We start from the raw sequence: 16,086 nt of genomic DNA, 5'->3' as shown, positions 1-16,086 counted from the left end.
GTAAGAGTCCAGCACACGGGTTTACAGCACGCAGCTTCCTACCACTCATCTTCCTGTTTACCAGCGCTCTGGTTTAGGTTATTTATTGACTTCTGTCTTACGTATGTAGTGTGTATGTAACAGGAATTCAGCCTTTAGTGCATGTGTGTGAGTGTATGCATGTGTTTGTTTGTGTACGCGTGTGTTTGTGGGTGTGGGTGTATGTGTGTTTGGGTGTGTGTGCGTGCGTGCGTGTGTAAAAGGAAACAGTGTCGTAGAGCAGCAGCAGTGGTATCAGCTGAGAGGCTGAAGATGAATTATCATGTACGGGAGCGTGACCTCACACACCACAACATGCATCATGCCTGTCTCCAGGGACGACCGGCTAGCTGTCCTCTTGCACACATTCTCCTGTCAGACTCGGGCCCTACACACTGACTGATCACAGAGGCACCATAACATTAGTCCAGGCCGGAGCTCTGCCTGAGCTAGGTTTGGGCCTTGCTTGTGTTTCTTCAGTAGATGTAATAATAATCACATGCTCTGAGCGTGGGAGGCAGAGAGAGGCAGCTGGCAGAGAGAGGCAGCTGCCTCTACGGGACACAAAGACGTCGTCTGTTGGCTCCTGCCAGACACGGCAGCCATGATAATACTGCAGGCCCCGACGCATTCCACTGATGTCATAACCTCTCTGACACACTCTGACTCTCTCTCTCTTTCTCTCTCTCTCTATCGCTCTCTCTCTCTCTCTCTCTCTCTCTCTCTCTCTCTCTCTCTCTCTCTCTTTCTTTCTTCTTATCTCTCTCTCACTATCTTTTTTCTCTTTATCTCTCTCTCTCCCTCTTTCTCCATCTCTCTCTCTCCATCTCTCTCTCTCTTTATCTCTCTTTCCCTCCCTCTCTCAGTCTGTGAGACCCAGACCCCTGGGGTAGGGTGTTAACACTGGAGTTTCTCTCAGACTCCAGCATGTGAGTGTACACGAGAAGTCACACGGACGCTGACCTCGGCTGCAGCATGCTAGTCACCTCAGACCAGGTGAATTAGGAAGAACATCAGATACATGATAACCTGCCTGGCCTGGACTGGCCTGGCTTGTGTAATCATGGAGGCAGCCCATCTATGGATCTCCATGCAGCACAGAGAAAGTGTTCAGCAGGGCTGTTAATTAACTCTCCTGCTGCCGGCCAGATTAGTGTCAGGAAGGAGCTCCTAAATCACTGTTCATGAATGAACTAGCTAGCTGTCACGAGACAGACCCTGGAGGCATTCACAGGCTACTGGTTTAACCCTTCCCATTGACCTCAAGTTCCTAAATGAACTTTGACCCTCAGGGGGTGGATGGAGGTCCTATCAGGATTGTTAGGCTGTCATGGACGTGACCATGAGTTGAACAAGGTCAGGATGTTAAGTTTAAGTTTGGGGTATTTAGTACACGCGTTCTTCTATTTGTCATAAATAACACTCCCTAGCTTCAGGTTGTAATTCCTGGTTCCCAACAGGGCATGGCTGTATGTGTAGTAGAAAAGCGTGCAACTCTGAAGCAAATAGCTTTTTAACGATCCTTCTGAAAAGAGCCTGCTGTGTTTTTTTTATAATGATCACGTTAGGAGAGATTTAGGATAATCATATAGTTTCCTCATAAATGCAACTGAAACACACGTCTCATAAAGGTAATTCACACACACTTCATGGACCAATAAAAGGTATCTGCTACTGTTTATTCAACTGCTGGCTTCCTGGGAACTGAATATTTGGTCATGAAGACATAAAGATATAAAGATCCCCTTGTGTTTTTACCCTGCATGGTGTGCGCCCGTGTGTGTGTGTGTGTGTGTGTGTGCGTCTGTGTGTGTGTTGGCACAGGAGAGCAGCATCTGGAGGATGTGTGTGTCGTCCAGGGGGGGCGAGGAGGGCCTGGGGCCTGATAGCAGCGTCCAGGCGGAGGACAAGCAGGGCTGTGTGCTGCAAGGGAAGGATGGAGGAGAGGGCCACAGGTACTGGAACAACCAGCTCACAACCAGCTCACAACCAGCTCACAACCAGCTCACTGCAGGATGGATACTTATGTTCTACTAGGACCCTGTACTTCTCCTCTCCTAGACCACTCCCATGCTACTCCTGTACCACTCCTGCCTCTCCTATACTACACCTATGTGTCCAGTGTCCAGTTTAGAATACGTTTTAAAACGTTACTGTTTGTTTTTAAAGCTCTTAATGGACAGGCCCCATCATATATCTCAGACCTCTTAAAATTGCACGCACCCATTAGGTCACTGAGGTCTGCGGACAAGCTATTTTTGTATACTCCCCGATCATGTAATGTAATATCTTACTCATTGTAATGCACTGATAAGGTAAGAAAACACAACGTAAAATGTTTTGAAATTTGCCTTTGGCGAATCTTAGAGATGTAAGGCTTTGGTAGACTAGACAACCTGTTTGTGATGCTCCTGTTGTGTGTGTGTGTGCTCTCTCTCCTGGACCAGCTGCCTCCCCAGCCCAGAGCGACTGGCGCCCTTCAACGGGCAGTGTCTGACTGAACAGGCCGGGAGGGAGGTGGAGGGGGGGAGGCTGCACACGGGCAGGAACAGCCAGGCTCGCAGCGAGGACAGACCTGCAGAGGTAAAATACCCACTTCCTGTCGATCGCCGTCGCAAACGTGGGTTGTCTGACCTTCCAAATCCTCACCAACAGGTTGATATTTCACACGTATATATTGCATGGTTTGTTCCTTCATCCTCTCAGCCACCAGCTCAGACTTGGCTTGGCATTCACATCCCACCCTGCAGCCCTATCCCTAAACACCTCTAGCCAGCACACTGCTGGAACAACGAGCAGCTGGAACCTGGGAGACAACTCTAGATCCCATCTCTCACACGTCTTGATACAGTGCAGTCAGGCTTCCTGGGTTACATGGACTCACCTGGGTTACACAGACTCACCTGGGTTACATGGACTCACCCAGGTTACACAGACTCACCCAGGTTACACAGACTCACCCAGGTTACACAGACTCACCTGGGTTACACAGACTCACCTGGGTTACACGGACTCACCTGGGTTACATGGACTCACCTGGGTTACAGCAGTAGAAACACACGTGGAGAATGTCCCTGTGTTTGCTCAGTCACTGGAAGCGGCCGGTGTTGTGATCAGAGCTGGAGTGTGTACCTGATGTAGAGGGTTTATACAGTGTGATGTAACACCTCCGCTAGCTAAGACCTGTCTGTTAGACGAGACAGGACCTGCTGCAGGAGAGAGGAGGGGAGGGGGGAGGGGGGAGATGTGGAAGGGAGGGATGGTAAAAGGAGGGAGAGAATAGGGAGAAAGAGCGAGGGTGAAGGAAGAGAGGAGGTAGAGGTATTGAAGCAATTCAATAAAGTAATGTTTTGATTAGAAAAAGCATTGAATACTTAATTAAAATGTAAACACCACCGAATTTGTTGGTTTTGAATTCACCTCTTTGAATTTATTTCAAAAAAATTTAAGGTTCGGAAATTCAGGTTCCTCAAATTCGAACAGTAAAATTACGAAAAAAATCAAGCTTCAAAAATCCAAATAGAATAACATTTAGGCTGCTCAAATTCGAATTTTGAAATGAACAGGAAAATGTCGAGATGAAAAAATTCGAGCCAAAATAAATTGGGCAGAAAAAGATCTGATTGCAACATCCGGGATACCAAGGATAAGTACAGGATTTGAGCCTGACTAACTGCAGAGCTCTCTCCTCAGGCCCCTCTCATTGAGGTGTAGCTGCAGGCAGTCATACATGCATACATGCAGATCAGTCATACAATCACAGCCTGGGGTCTGAGGAGGAGTTTGAATTTGAGCAACCAGAATTTCTGAACATTGAATTTTTGGATCAGATTTTTTTTTTACATTGAAATAAATTCACATTTCAGTTCAAAATTCAAAACATTAGGTCACTGATTTGCTTCCTTAGTGAGGAGGGAGGGAGGTATAGAGAAGGATGAGAGGAGGGAGGGATGAAGGAGGGAGAGAAGAGAGAGAAAGAGCAGGGAGGGACAGACATGAAGGAAATAATGTCTGTGCATGTGACGACTCTGGACTCAGCTGACAACTCTGACTCATCCCCTGCTCTACAGTCCTCTTCTCTCTCTCTCTCTCTCTCTCTCTCTCTCTCTCTCTCTCTCTCTCTCTCTCTCTCTCTCTCTCTCTCTCTCTCTCTCTCTCTCTCTCTCTCTCTCTGTCTCTCTCTCTCTGTCTCTCTCTCTCTCTCTCTCTCTCTCTCTCTCTCTTCTCTCTCTCTCTCTCTCTCTCTCTCTCTCTCTCTCTCTCTCTCTCTCTCTCTCTCTCTCTCTCTCTCTCTCTCTCTCTCTCTCTCTCTCTCTCTCTCTGTCTCTCTCTCTCTCTCTCTCTCTCTGTCTCTCTCTCTCTCTCTCTCTCTCTCTCTCTCTCTCTCTCTCTCTCTCTCTCTGTCTCTCTGTCTCTCTCTCTCTCTCTCTCTCTGTCTCTCTCTCTCTCTCTCTCTCTCTCTCTCTCTCTCTGTGTCTCTCTCTCTGTCTCTCTCTCTCTGTCTCTCTCTCTCCATCCTGCTCTTCGTCTCTCTCAGGTTTTCTCTGTTGGTCTCCCTGTTTCCACTGAGTAGACCTGGTGTGGATGGTTCCAGAACAAAAAATTGGAAACAACAATCATTTAAATCGAAACTGTGAAGGGAAATAGATTGGTTTCCATCCTCTCAGTGGTGTTGCATAACACCAGGTTGTTATTGCTCTGGTTTGAAGGGAACTTCCGTGTTTGAAGACAAGTCCCTCTGCCTGGGCAGGACCCCTGTCCCCCAGCACCCTGCCCCTCTCTGCCGAACAGACTCAGGACCCCTGACCAACAACAACCATCTCAAGGTACTAGACACACAGTCAGAGCCTGGATCTCTGCTGCACCAGCCGTCTGTTTATGTGTGTGTGTGTGTGTGTTGCAGCTGCCCATCCCTGAGGTGAACGAGGAGCGATGTTGGGAGGCAGAGAATATAGAGGAGGACCCTCAGGATCAGACAGCCAAGAGAAATCGCTCCAACTCTACTAGTGAGACCTTATCTCTATCTCTCTATCTCTCTACCACTCTCTACTCTCTCTCTCTCTCTCTCTCTCTCTCTCTCTCTCTCTCTCTCTCTCTCTCTCTCTCTCTCTCTCTCTCGCTCTCTCTCTCCACCCCTCTGTCTCTCTGCCACACAGAGGCCATCGTTGTTGTTCTGTATCCTCAGGCGTTCATCCCTACTGGATAGGAGATCTGGACTCCATCATCCTGAAGTCGTCTGGCCCCTGTCCCAGCCACACACACACACCGGCCGATGGTTTCTACGGCAACAGGAAGTCCCTGTCTCAGCAGCTGGAGTTTCCTCAGAACAACACACAGGTGCTGTGTGTGTGTGTGTGTGAGAGAGACAGAGAGAGATAAAGAGAAAGAGAGAATGAGGAGAGAGGGAGAGAGATAAAGAGAAAGAGAGAATGAGAAGAGAGGGAGAGAGATAAAGAGAAAGAAAGAAAGAGAGAGTGAGAGAGAGTGTTAGAGAAAGAGACCTACTCCAGGTGTGTAAGTGTGTGTGATGTTTTTCCCAGCCGGCTCCCCGGCCCTCTCGTTCCCTCAGCTCTGCCCACCTGGTCCAGTCCTGCAGCAGCGTCCAGGCCTTCGTCATCTGCAACATCGTCCTGGTGAAGGGTCACGGCAAGGTACCAGAACCCCTCCCTCCTGACCCCCAGACTACCAGATCTGCAGGTTAATGGTGCTGCAGGTTACTGGTGCTACAAGTTACTGCTACTGCAGGTTACTAGGAGCTCAGCTGGTTGGCAACTGGTACCACAGGTTACTGGTACCGCAGGTTACTGGTGCTGCAGGTTCCTGGTTGACGGCAGGTTACTGGTGCTGCAGGTTACTGGTGCTGCAGGTTACTGGTGCTGCAGGTTCCTGGTTGACGGCAGGTTACTGGTGCCACAGGTTACTGGTGCCACAGGTTACTGGTGCTGCAGGTTCCTGGTTGACGGCAGGTGTTCTGTTGTGTCCAGGGTTTGGGCTTCAGCATCGTGGGAGGAAGAGACAGCATGTACGGACCCATGGGGATCTACGTGAAGACCATCTTCCCTGGGGGGGCCGCAGCTGCTGACGGCAGGCTCCAGGAAGGTGAGGGGGCGTGGGGGCGGGGTACCATATACCATATACGGTTCCTTGTATACTGACTGATCCATCTTTCTTTATCTCTCTGTCTCTCTCTTTTCTTTATCTCTCTGTCTCTCTCTCTCTTTCTCTCCTCTGTCTCTTTCTCAGGAGATGAGATCCTGGATCTGAATGGAGAGTCTCTGCATGGTCTGACACATGAGGATGCACTTCAAAGGTTCAAAGTGAGACCACTCTGCTAAACTCTCGAGAAGTTTAAATAAGTTAAGTTACAAAATAAAGCGCACGTATAGGTTCACTTAAGAGCAACTAATTGGATCAGTTATTTCCTCTCCCTGTCTGCAGCAAATAAAGAAGGGTCTGTTGACCCTGGCTGTGCGGACCAGTCTGCGAGTTGGCGCCCTCTGTGGCCAGGCGCCAGTAGTGCAGCTGTGTAGGTCCCATTCCCTCAGCTCCAGCACAGGCATGGCTCAGCCCAGCGGGGAGCTGGGAGACTTCCACTACCTCAACACCCTGCCTGAGAAACCAGGCGACCGCCTCATGATGGAGATGACCCTGATCAAAGGTCAGAGTTCACCCCCCCCCCTCCCCCTACTCCTGAGTCCCCCAGGTACAGACCAGGGGACACGAACACTCTCACTGCAGTAAAACAATTAGATTTACAATGAGGGAATCTTTTTGTCTGGTGTTTATGTTTTGTCACTGTGACTGAAAGGCTCTTGTGTGTGTGTGTGTTGGGTCTGCAGAGGCTGGCGTGGGGCTGGGCATTGGCCTGTGTTGTGTACCCTCTGGAGACGGGTGTCCTGGCATCTACATCCACACCCTGTCGCCTGGGTCTGGGGCACACATGGATGGCAGACTCAGGTGGGGTCACCACATGCTGGGTGGAACACCCTGCTCACCAAAGCTAAGAAATAGTTGGACCAGGCCTGGTTACATAGACTAATTACTGGTCAGAATTAACCTGCTGGTTATATAGACTAACTGCTGGTTAGAATGAACCTGCTTCTCAAGGCTGATACACACTTCTCAAGCTTTCTATTCAGTGTCCAACAGTCTTCTTTGTTGGTATCAAGCTAGCTTTCTCTTTGTCTCTCATGTGTTCCTGACCCCCAGCACTCGTTTTCTCTCTCACTGTCTGTGTTTCAGATGCGGGGATGAGATCATGGAGATCAATGACACGGTGGTGTATAACATGGCCCTGAACGATGTGTACACGGTTCTGAGCCACTGCCCTCCTGGTTCGGTCCAGATCATCATCAGTCGACACCCGGACCCCAAAGTACACAACCTCCCTCGCTGCTGACACTGGCCTCCAACACACTGGCCTCCCACACACTGGCCTCCAACACACTGGCCTCCAACACACTGGCCTCCCACACACTGGCCTCCAACACACTGGCCTCCCACACACTGGCCTCCAACACACTGGCCTCCAACACACTGGCCTCCCACACACTGGCCTCCAACACACTGGCCTCCAACACACTGGCCTCCCACACACTGGCCTCCAACACACTGGCCTCCCACACACTGGCCTCCAACACACTGGCCTCCAACACACTGGCCTCCCACACACTGGCCTCCAACACACTGGCCTCCAACACACTGGCCTCCAACACACTGGCCTCCAACACACTGGCCTCCAACACACTGGCCTCCCACACACTGGCCTCCCACACACTGGCCTCCAACACACTGGCCACACTGGTGTTTCCGGGGCGTGCTCTCTGTGACGGTGTTTCCGTGCTCTCTGTGACGGTGTTTCCGTGCTCTCTGTGACGGTGTTTCCGTGCTCTCTGTGACGGTGTTTCCGTGCTCTCTGTGATGGTGTTTCCGTGCTCTCTGTGACGGTGTTTCCGTGCTCTCTGTGACGGTGTTTCCGTGCTCTCTGTGACGGTGTTTCCGTGCTCTCTGTGACGGTGTTTCCGTGCTCTCTGTGACGGTGTTTCCGTGCTCTCTGTGCAGGTGTCGGAGCTGCAGCTGAACGAGGCGATAGCCAGCGCCGTGGAGAGAAGCAAGCTGAGACGGGAGAAGAGCCTGTGGAGCATCGATGGTAACAGTCCCTCGACGCACACACAACTCCCCAGACTGATGACTCAAGCTGCCCCTCGCCGCCAGGCCTGACAGATAACAGGAAGAGATCATTTAATGGTGACATCACGTCCGAGTGTGCCTGGCTGCCAGCGGCTGAGCCTGGGCTTCCTCTCAGAGCAGATGGTCTCCGAGATAAGCTGAGCTGCGGAAGCTTTTTATATTTAGATTTGTAATCAGGAACTGGTTTCACGTTTCCTTTCTGACTTCCTGATGCTCAGCAGGGTCTGGTTGTGTGTTCCTGAGGCTCAGCAGGGTCTGGTTGTGTGTTCCTGAGGCTCAGCTGGGTCTGGTTGTGTGTTCCTGAGGCTCAGCAGGGTCTGGTTGTGTGTTCCTGAGGCTCAGCTGGGTCTGGTTGTGTGTTCCTGAGGCTCAGCAGAGTCTGGTTGTGTGTTCCTGGCAGGCCTGCGACGCCTGGAGCCCTGCTCCCACGGCAGGCAGAAGTGTGAACGCTGTCTGGAGAGGAGCTTCAGTCAGCTGACCACCAGGAGGGCCCAGAAGACCATGACTCGCTCCTGCAGTGACAGCACCCACACCCACCACCGCTGCCCCGGCCCCGGGCCTGGACCTGGGCCCGGATCTGGGAAGACACACAACCTCCAGGTCCCTCACCACCACCCCCCCGCACGGGTCCACAGTCTGGATGTCCCCAGGGTGAGAGAAGTCTGCCAGAGTGTGTGTGAACATGTATGTCAGGGTTAGACAGTCAGAAGACCAGAGCTCCAGATCCGTGCTCTCCAGTACATTTACATTTTACATTTGCAGACACTCTTAATCAGAGCGACTTACAGTAAGTACAAGGAAATTCCCCCCAAGGCAAGTAGGGTGAAGTGCCTTGCCCAGGACACAATGTCATTTAGCACGGCTGGGAATTGAACCGGCAACCTTCTGATTAATAGCCTGATTCCCTAAGCGCCCAGCCATCTGACTCCCTGTAGGATAATGTCCCTCTCTACTCCTGCCTCCTTCCAGGGCCCCATGACAGAGTCCTGGTCTGAAAACAGGCTGTCAGCACCGGTGTACATTGAGGATGACTACAACGTCCCCTATAACTCCCCTGCTACCCTCACCAGCCCGCAAGCCCCAGACCTGGCCACTAGGGGCAGCAAGGTAGCTGGACCAATCATGCCAGTGAAATAAATATATTTAAATAAAGGACTTCCTGGTGTGTCATGTGACAGGATGTTCTCTGTGTGCTTCCTCTGTAGTCCAGACCGCAGGGCCTGGGCCCAGGAGCCCAGCGCGGCAGCAGCAGGCCCCCAGACGCTACCAGTGCAGAGGGCTGGGCGGGGGACGCCACTGGCTCCAGCAGAGGCTCTCCAGTCAGGGAGGATGACTGGAGCCCCTCACACACCAGCTGCCAGGTACACACACACTCTGAAGTACCAAGGTATACACACACACACACACACTGAGGTCTCCAGACACACACACTGAGGTCCCTAGAACAGTGTTTCACTGCTCCTCTCATTTGGCTCACACACTATAAGCCTCACACGGTTTCACAATGCAACAAGACAGCCCAGCTCAGGACCAATGCCCATACAAGGCGTCTGAAACTGCTGTACCTGACCAATGAGATACAGCCCCATTCAGCTTCATCACATCAGCTGTAGATGGCACGGTTCTCTGTACTGCGGTTTCCTGTTTCAGACACACAATCCTAACCACCGCCGACATCCTCAACTGACCTTAATGACTGTAAGACCTCATTCAGACACATTCTGCGCCCATAACCGTGTGCTATCTCTCCACCCATCTCTCCGCACGCCCCCAGATGTTCACCAGCGTTTACAAGGCTCTGAGAAAGATCCTGAGGTTACTGTTTCGAGGTGTATGTGAGATCGCTTCATCCGTTCCGCCTGTGCTGCTGAGGCCTGAATCATGTCTTGCTGCTCGTATCGGTGAACACTGAAGTGTGTGTGTGCGCTGTAGGAAGACTGTGTTGCCCTACACCTGTCCATCAGGCATGTGTCTTGTGGAGCATGGGGTGTGGTTGGTGTGATTTTTGCTGCTCTGATCTGGTGTGGTGTTGTTGTCTGCCTGAAGCGCTGCAGGGTGCATGTGTCCTGCTCTCTGTGGTTGCATTGCGATGCGCGATCACTCTCACAACTTCCTGTTTGCGTTACAGGAAGGAGAGGGCGAGAGAGCGCACCCGGGAGGAAGCAAAGAAGCAGATGGTTCGTCTGCCTCTCCTCAACGCTCGCACCGTGCCAACGACAGACTACACACAGGTAAGGGACATGCATGGGTTATGATCATGAATTTCAGCAGGTCAGAAGAGTATTATGGGATAGGCTGATGAACTAGACTAGCAGATTCTCTGTGGGCTGTGCTACAGTCAACGCGGTGGTCCTCCTGCCCTGCATGTTCTAGATGTTTCCCTGCTCCAACACTGTGTGTGAAAATATCTAAAACATACAGGACAGGGGGGCACGAGGACCAGGATTGAGAAAGGCTGATTTAACGCGATGATGTTGATGTTGTAATCAAAGTCAGAAAGCTGTGCTCACATCCTCCTCCATGTCAGCTCATTCTGTGTGCTCGTGCGTGCCCGCTCTCTCTGTCTCAGTGCTCCCGCTCGCCCAGGGCTCCAGACCCCTCTTGAGAAGACAGGGCCGAGTGGAGCAGCTCTCCCCAGAACAGCTGCACGACCCCTGGGTTCGCATCTCCGACTGCTCCCCAGAGCAGGAGCCCCACCCTCCAGACTCACGGCATCCAGACGACACACACCTCCACCAACACACTGCAGAACGCCAGCACAACAAACACACACGTACCCACAGCCCGGTCACAATGGATGAACGAGAGACCCCCTCTGAACCGAATGACCCCCCTCCAGAGCGCCCTCTCTCCCCCAGGTCTGAGGATCCCCCAGGGGGGAAGAAGGGTCCACCGGTGGCCCCCAAGCCCACGTGGGTCCGCCAGAGCTTGAGGAGCATCCGTAATGGGAGGGGCCAGCAGGAGAAGGCCACGCCCCCGGAACACAGAGCTAGAGTGGGCGGGACCAGAACCTTTGGAGTGAACCTGAGGTCTGCTTCCTCTGCAGCCAACCTGTCAATCAAACAGAAGATCCACTCGTTCGAGACGTTCTCTAGCCCTGAGGGTGTTCAGAACGGGAGTACCAGGAGAGCGCTGGGCCCCTCCAGCTCCCTGCCTCTCTTGGACAAGCCCAGGGGTGTCCCTGCCCCCCTGCACGCTGCTGCTGCTGCTGCTGCCGACAAGGACAACACCTCCCGGAGAGCCAGGGATGACCTGCCTTCATGTGAAGAGGAAAAAGTGCAAAAGACCTCTTCCCCTCCCCCTCCCTTCTCCCGTCCCCCTGTTTCTGCCTCCCCCCCTCCCCCTCCATCCTCCCGTCCCCCTGTTTCTGCCTCCCCCCCTCCCCCTCCCTTCTCCCGTCCCCCTGTTTCTGCCTCCCCCCCTCCCCCTCCATCCTCCCGTCCCCCTGTTTCTGCCTCCCCCCCTCCCCCTCCATCCTCCCATCCCCCTGTTTCTGCCTCCCCCCCTCCGTCTCCAGCCTCTCTCCCCGTCACAGTTCCGACCCCTGACCCCTCTTCCCCCGAACCCTCTCCCCCCGACTCCCCCAGAGTTCTCAGAGTCTCCCAGAGCCCCCCAGAACCAGAAGACCCTCAAAGCCACGACCCCAGTCACCAGAGCAGCCCTCCATCAGAGGGGGCCCCTCCCCCAGACTCAGCCCCGGAAACCGAGCCCCTCGATGGGGCTTCGGACTCCTCCGTGCTGCCCCAAGACCTGGCTCCCAGGAGGTCCTACAGCGCCAAGACGGAGGGTCCTCCAGCAGACGGGGACGAGGCCCAGAGCCAGCTCAAGCAGGCCAGCCATCGGACACGTAGCCTGCCCCTGGGCTCCTCCCCCTGCCTGGACGGCCCTGCTCTGAGGGCTCTGGAGGGAGAAAGTCTGGGCAAGATACTGTCCTTCAGCAACCAGGTACAGTAGTGTGTGAATGTGTAGTATGAACACCATGAACACTGAAGCCCAGTTTACCAGACATGGATTAAGCCTAGTTCTAGACTAAAACCATTTTCAATGGAGATCTTCATTGAATATTTCACTTACTTTAGGACAATGCTCAGTACATGTCTGGGAAACTGAGCCTGAATGTGTAAATGTAAGTATTCATTTAGTGGATGCTTTTATCCAATGGGACATACAAATAGTGTATGTACACCAGATATACTAGTGTGTGTTTGTGTGTAGTATGTAAACCAGATGCACACGTGTGTAGTGTGTACACCTGGCCTTGTTCCACTGGCTTATCTGTTTTCAGATCTCCTCCTCTCATCTCCGCAGGTGTCTCATGCTTTTATGCGCTCCATGAACTCCCTGCCCCCCTCTCCCTCCCCCTGCCCGTCCAGCCTGGGTAACCCCTGGCCAGCCGGCCCTCCCGGGGACCCCCCCAGCCTTGAGGAGCCCGACCCAGCCCAGACCGCCCCCCAGAACCCTGGAGTGGATGGTGCTGAGAGAGGCTTCTCTGTCAGGTGAATACATTTTACATTTTTATACATTTTACATTTTAGTCATTTTGCAGACGCTCCTATCCAGAGCGACTTACAGTAAGTACAGGGACATTCCCCCGAGGCAAGTAGGGTGAAGTGCCTTGCCCAAGGACACAACGTCAGATTACTAGCCCAATTCCCTAACCGCTCAGCCATCTGACTCCACACAGGTGTTTTCCTGTGGTTGGTGAGAAGCAGGCGGGAACAGACTTATCTACAGACTGTATCTGTAGCAGGCTGCTTCTGAACACAGTCAGCATAGTCTCTAGAGGGGAAGTGTGTTCAAGCTGAGCAAGATCCTCTTACATTTCGACTTCCTGTTCCGAGGTTGTGTTTGACGTGCTGTCTCAACGTGGTGAGCTGTGTCTGATGGTTTCAGTGCAGTTCGGTACAATCACAGCACGTCCATACTGACTCTCTATACCCTCTGCAAGGAGTTAAAGGATCTGACCTTCAATGATACATACTGTCATACTGTCATACTGTCAGTTCATACAGTGTCATACTGTTCAAGTGTGTGTTTTTGAGTGTGTACAGGTGTCTGTGTGTCTGCATGTGTGTACATGTGTGTGTGTACATGTCTGTGTGTGTGTGAGAGACAGAGTGTGAGAGGAAATGGCTGACGGTACTTCCTGTTTGCGTCATCAGCTTGGCAGAGCTGCGAGAGTGCACCATCGAGAGAGGGGAAGGGGCGGGAGCTGACCAGGGGGGGCGGGACCGCCCACAAGCCACGCCCTCCTCAGCGTGCGCTCACTCTGTCATCTCAGCCATCCCCACGCAGGAAATAAACCGGATGATAGAGGAAGTGAAGGCCCTGGATGAGGAAACACTGAAGGTGAGGGCTGGTGGTGTTCCCTGCTACTATTTGTACCTCACACTCAGAGTGCTAATTATACAATAATTATCGGGGGGGTCAACTTCTTCTCCAGGGGGTAAAGTTAAATGTATGATTACAGGTGTTTTGTCTTAATTTGGGGGTGTCAATCCCCCCAAGCCGCCCCGTAATTTGAAACCTGATACCTAACCCTTTGGTCATTTTATCCAAAACACACATGCTAACCCCTTTGGTCATTTTATTCAAAACACACATACTAACCCCTTTTGTCATTTTATTCAAAACACATATACTAACCCCTTTGGTCATTTCATCCAAAACACACATACTGACCCCTTTGGTCATTTAATCCAAAACACACATACTGATGCGTTTGGTCATTTCATTCAAAACACACATACTAATCCCTTTGGTCATTTTATTCAAAACACATATACTAACCCCTTTGGTCATTTTATCCGAAACACACATGCTAAACCCTTTGGTAATTTACCCCAAAACACACATACTAACCCCTTTGGTCATTTTATTCAAAACACACATACTAACCCCTTTGGTCATTTTATCCGAAACACACATGCTAACCCCTTTGGTCATTTACCCCAAAACACACATACTAACCCCTTTGGTCATTTTATTCAAAACACACATAATAACCACTTTGGTCATCTTATTCAAAACACATATACTAACCCCTTTGGTCATTTTATTCAAAATACACATACTAATCCCTTTGGTCATTTTATCCGAAACACACATGCTAACCCCTTTGGTCATTTACCCCAAAACACAGATAATGACCCATTTGGTCCTTTAATCCAAAACACACATACTGACCCCTTTGGTCATTTTATTCAAAACATACATAATAACCCCTTTGGTCATTTACCCCAAAACACACATACTAACCCCTTTGGTCATTTTATTCAAAACACACATAATAACCCCTTTGGTCATTTACCCCATAACACACATACTAACCCATTTGGTCATTTTATTCAAAACACATATACTAACCCCTTTGGTCATTTTATTCAAAACACACATGCTAACCCCTTTGGTCATTTTATTCAAAACACACATAATAACCCCTTTGGTCATTTACCACAAAACACACATACTAACCCCTTTGGTCTTTTCATCCAAACACACATGCTAACCCCTTTGGTCATTTTATTCAAAACACACATGCTAACCCCTTTGGTCATTTACCCCAAAACACACATACTAACCCCTTTGGTCATTTTATTCAAAACACACATAATAACCACTTTGGTCATCTTATTCAAAACACATATACTAACCCCTTTGGTCATTTTATTCAAAATACACATACTAATCCCTTTGGTCATTTTATCCGAAACACACATGCTAACCCCTTTGGTCATTTACCCCAAAACACAGATAATGACCCATTTGGTCATTTTATTCAAAACATACATAATAACCCCTTTGGTCATTTACCCCAAAACACACATACTAACCCCTTTGGTCATTTTATTCAAAACACACATAATAACCCCTTTGGTCATTTACCCCATAACACACATACTAACCCATTTGGTCATTTTATTCAAAACACATATACTAACCCCTTTGGTCATTTTATTCAAAACACACATGCTAACCCCTTTGGTCATTTTATTCAAAACACACATAATAACCCCTTTGGTCATTTACCACAAAACACACATACTAACCCCTTTGGTCTTTTCATCCAAACACACATGCTAACCCCTTTGGTCATTTTATTCAAAACACACATGCTAACCCCTTTGGTCATTTTATTCAAAACACACATGCTAACCCCTTTGGTCATTTTATTCAAAACACACATACTAACCCCTTTGGTCTTTTTATCCAAAACACACATGCTAACCCCTTTGGTCATTTTATTCAAAACACACATGCTAACCCCTTTGGTCATTTTATTCAAAACACACATACTAACCCCTTTGGTCATTTTATTCAAAACACACATACTAACCCCTTTGGTCTTTTTATCCAAAACACACATACTAACCCCTTTGGTCTTTTCATCCAAACACACATGCTAACCCCTTTGGTCATTTTATTCAAAACACACATACTAACCCCTTTGGTCATTTTATTCAAAACACACATACTAACCCCTTTGGTCATTTTATCCGAAACACACATGCTAAACCCTTTGGTAATTTACCCCAAAACATACATACTAACCCCTTTGGTCATTTACCCCAAAACACACATACTAACCCCTTTGGTCATTTTATTCAAAACACACATAATAACCACTTTGGTCATCTTATTCAAAACACATATACTAACCCCTTTGGTCATTTTATTCAAAACACACATACTAATCCCTTTGGTCATTTTATCCGAAACACACATGCTAACCCCTTTGGTCATTTACCCCAAAACACAGATAATGACCCATTTGGTCCTTTAATCCAAAACACACATACTGACCCCTTTGGTCATTTTATTCAAAACATACATAATAACCCCTTTGGTCATTTACCCCAAAACACACATACTAACCAC

The 16,086-nt window shown here is 50.0% G+C and overlaps 1 protein-coding gene across 1 annotated transcript in view; it reads left to right on the top strand.

The window, feature by feature from the left end:
• The first annotated feature begins 1,860 nt into the window (after positions 1–1,860).
• il16 (interleukin 16) overlaps positions 1,861–16,086 on the top strand; it is a 20,636-nt gene continuing 6,410 nt past the window's right edge. Inside the window, exons 1-20 of the mRNA XM_067248824.1 lie at positions 1,861–1,973; positions 2,466–2,601; positions 4,728–4,844; positions 4,922–5,024; positions 5,204–5,355; positions 5,559–5,669; positions 6,003–6,117; positions 6,262–6,335; positions 6,457–6,676; positions 6,858–6,975; positions 7,261–7,393; positions 8,080–8,167; positions 8,609–8,859; positions 9,178–9,315; positions 9,414–9,569; positions 9,983–10,039; positions 10,337–10,439; positions 10,778–12,153; positions 12,517–12,704; positions 13,371–13,557. Of these exons, the coding sequence (XP_067104925.1) occupies positions 1,861–1,973; positions 2,466–2,601; positions 4,728–4,844; positions 4,922–5,024; positions 5,204–5,355; positions 5,559–5,669; positions 6,003–6,117; positions 6,262–6,335; positions 6,457–6,676; positions 6,858–6,975; positions 7,261–7,393; positions 8,080–8,167; positions 8,609–8,859; positions 9,178–9,315; positions 9,414–9,569; positions 9,983–10,039; positions 10,337–10,439; positions 10,778–12,153; positions 12,517–12,704; positions 13,371–13,557 (3,936 nt within the window). The remainder of the gene's footprint in view (positions 1,974–2,465; positions 2,602–4,727; positions 4,845–4,921; positions 5,025–5,203; positions 5,356–5,558; positions 5,670–6,002; positions 6,118–6,261; positions 6,336–6,456; positions 6,677–6,857; positions 6,976–7,260; positions 7,394–8,079; positions 8,168–8,608; positions 8,860–9,177; positions 9,316–9,413; positions 9,570–9,982; positions 10,040–10,336; positions 10,440–10,777; positions 12,154–12,516; positions 12,705–13,370; positions 13,558–16,086) is intronic.

Source organism: Osmerus mordax, chromosome 13 (assembly GCF_038355195.1).
Source record: "Osmerus mordax isolate fOsmMor3 chromosome 13, fOsmMor3.pri, whole genome shotgun sequence".
Classification (NCBI taxonomy): domain Eukaryota; kingdom Metazoa; phylum Chordata; class Actinopteri; order Osmeriformes; family Osmeridae; genus Osmerus; species Osmerus mordax.
This window is presented reverse-complemented; position numbering and strand designations above follow the sequence as displayed.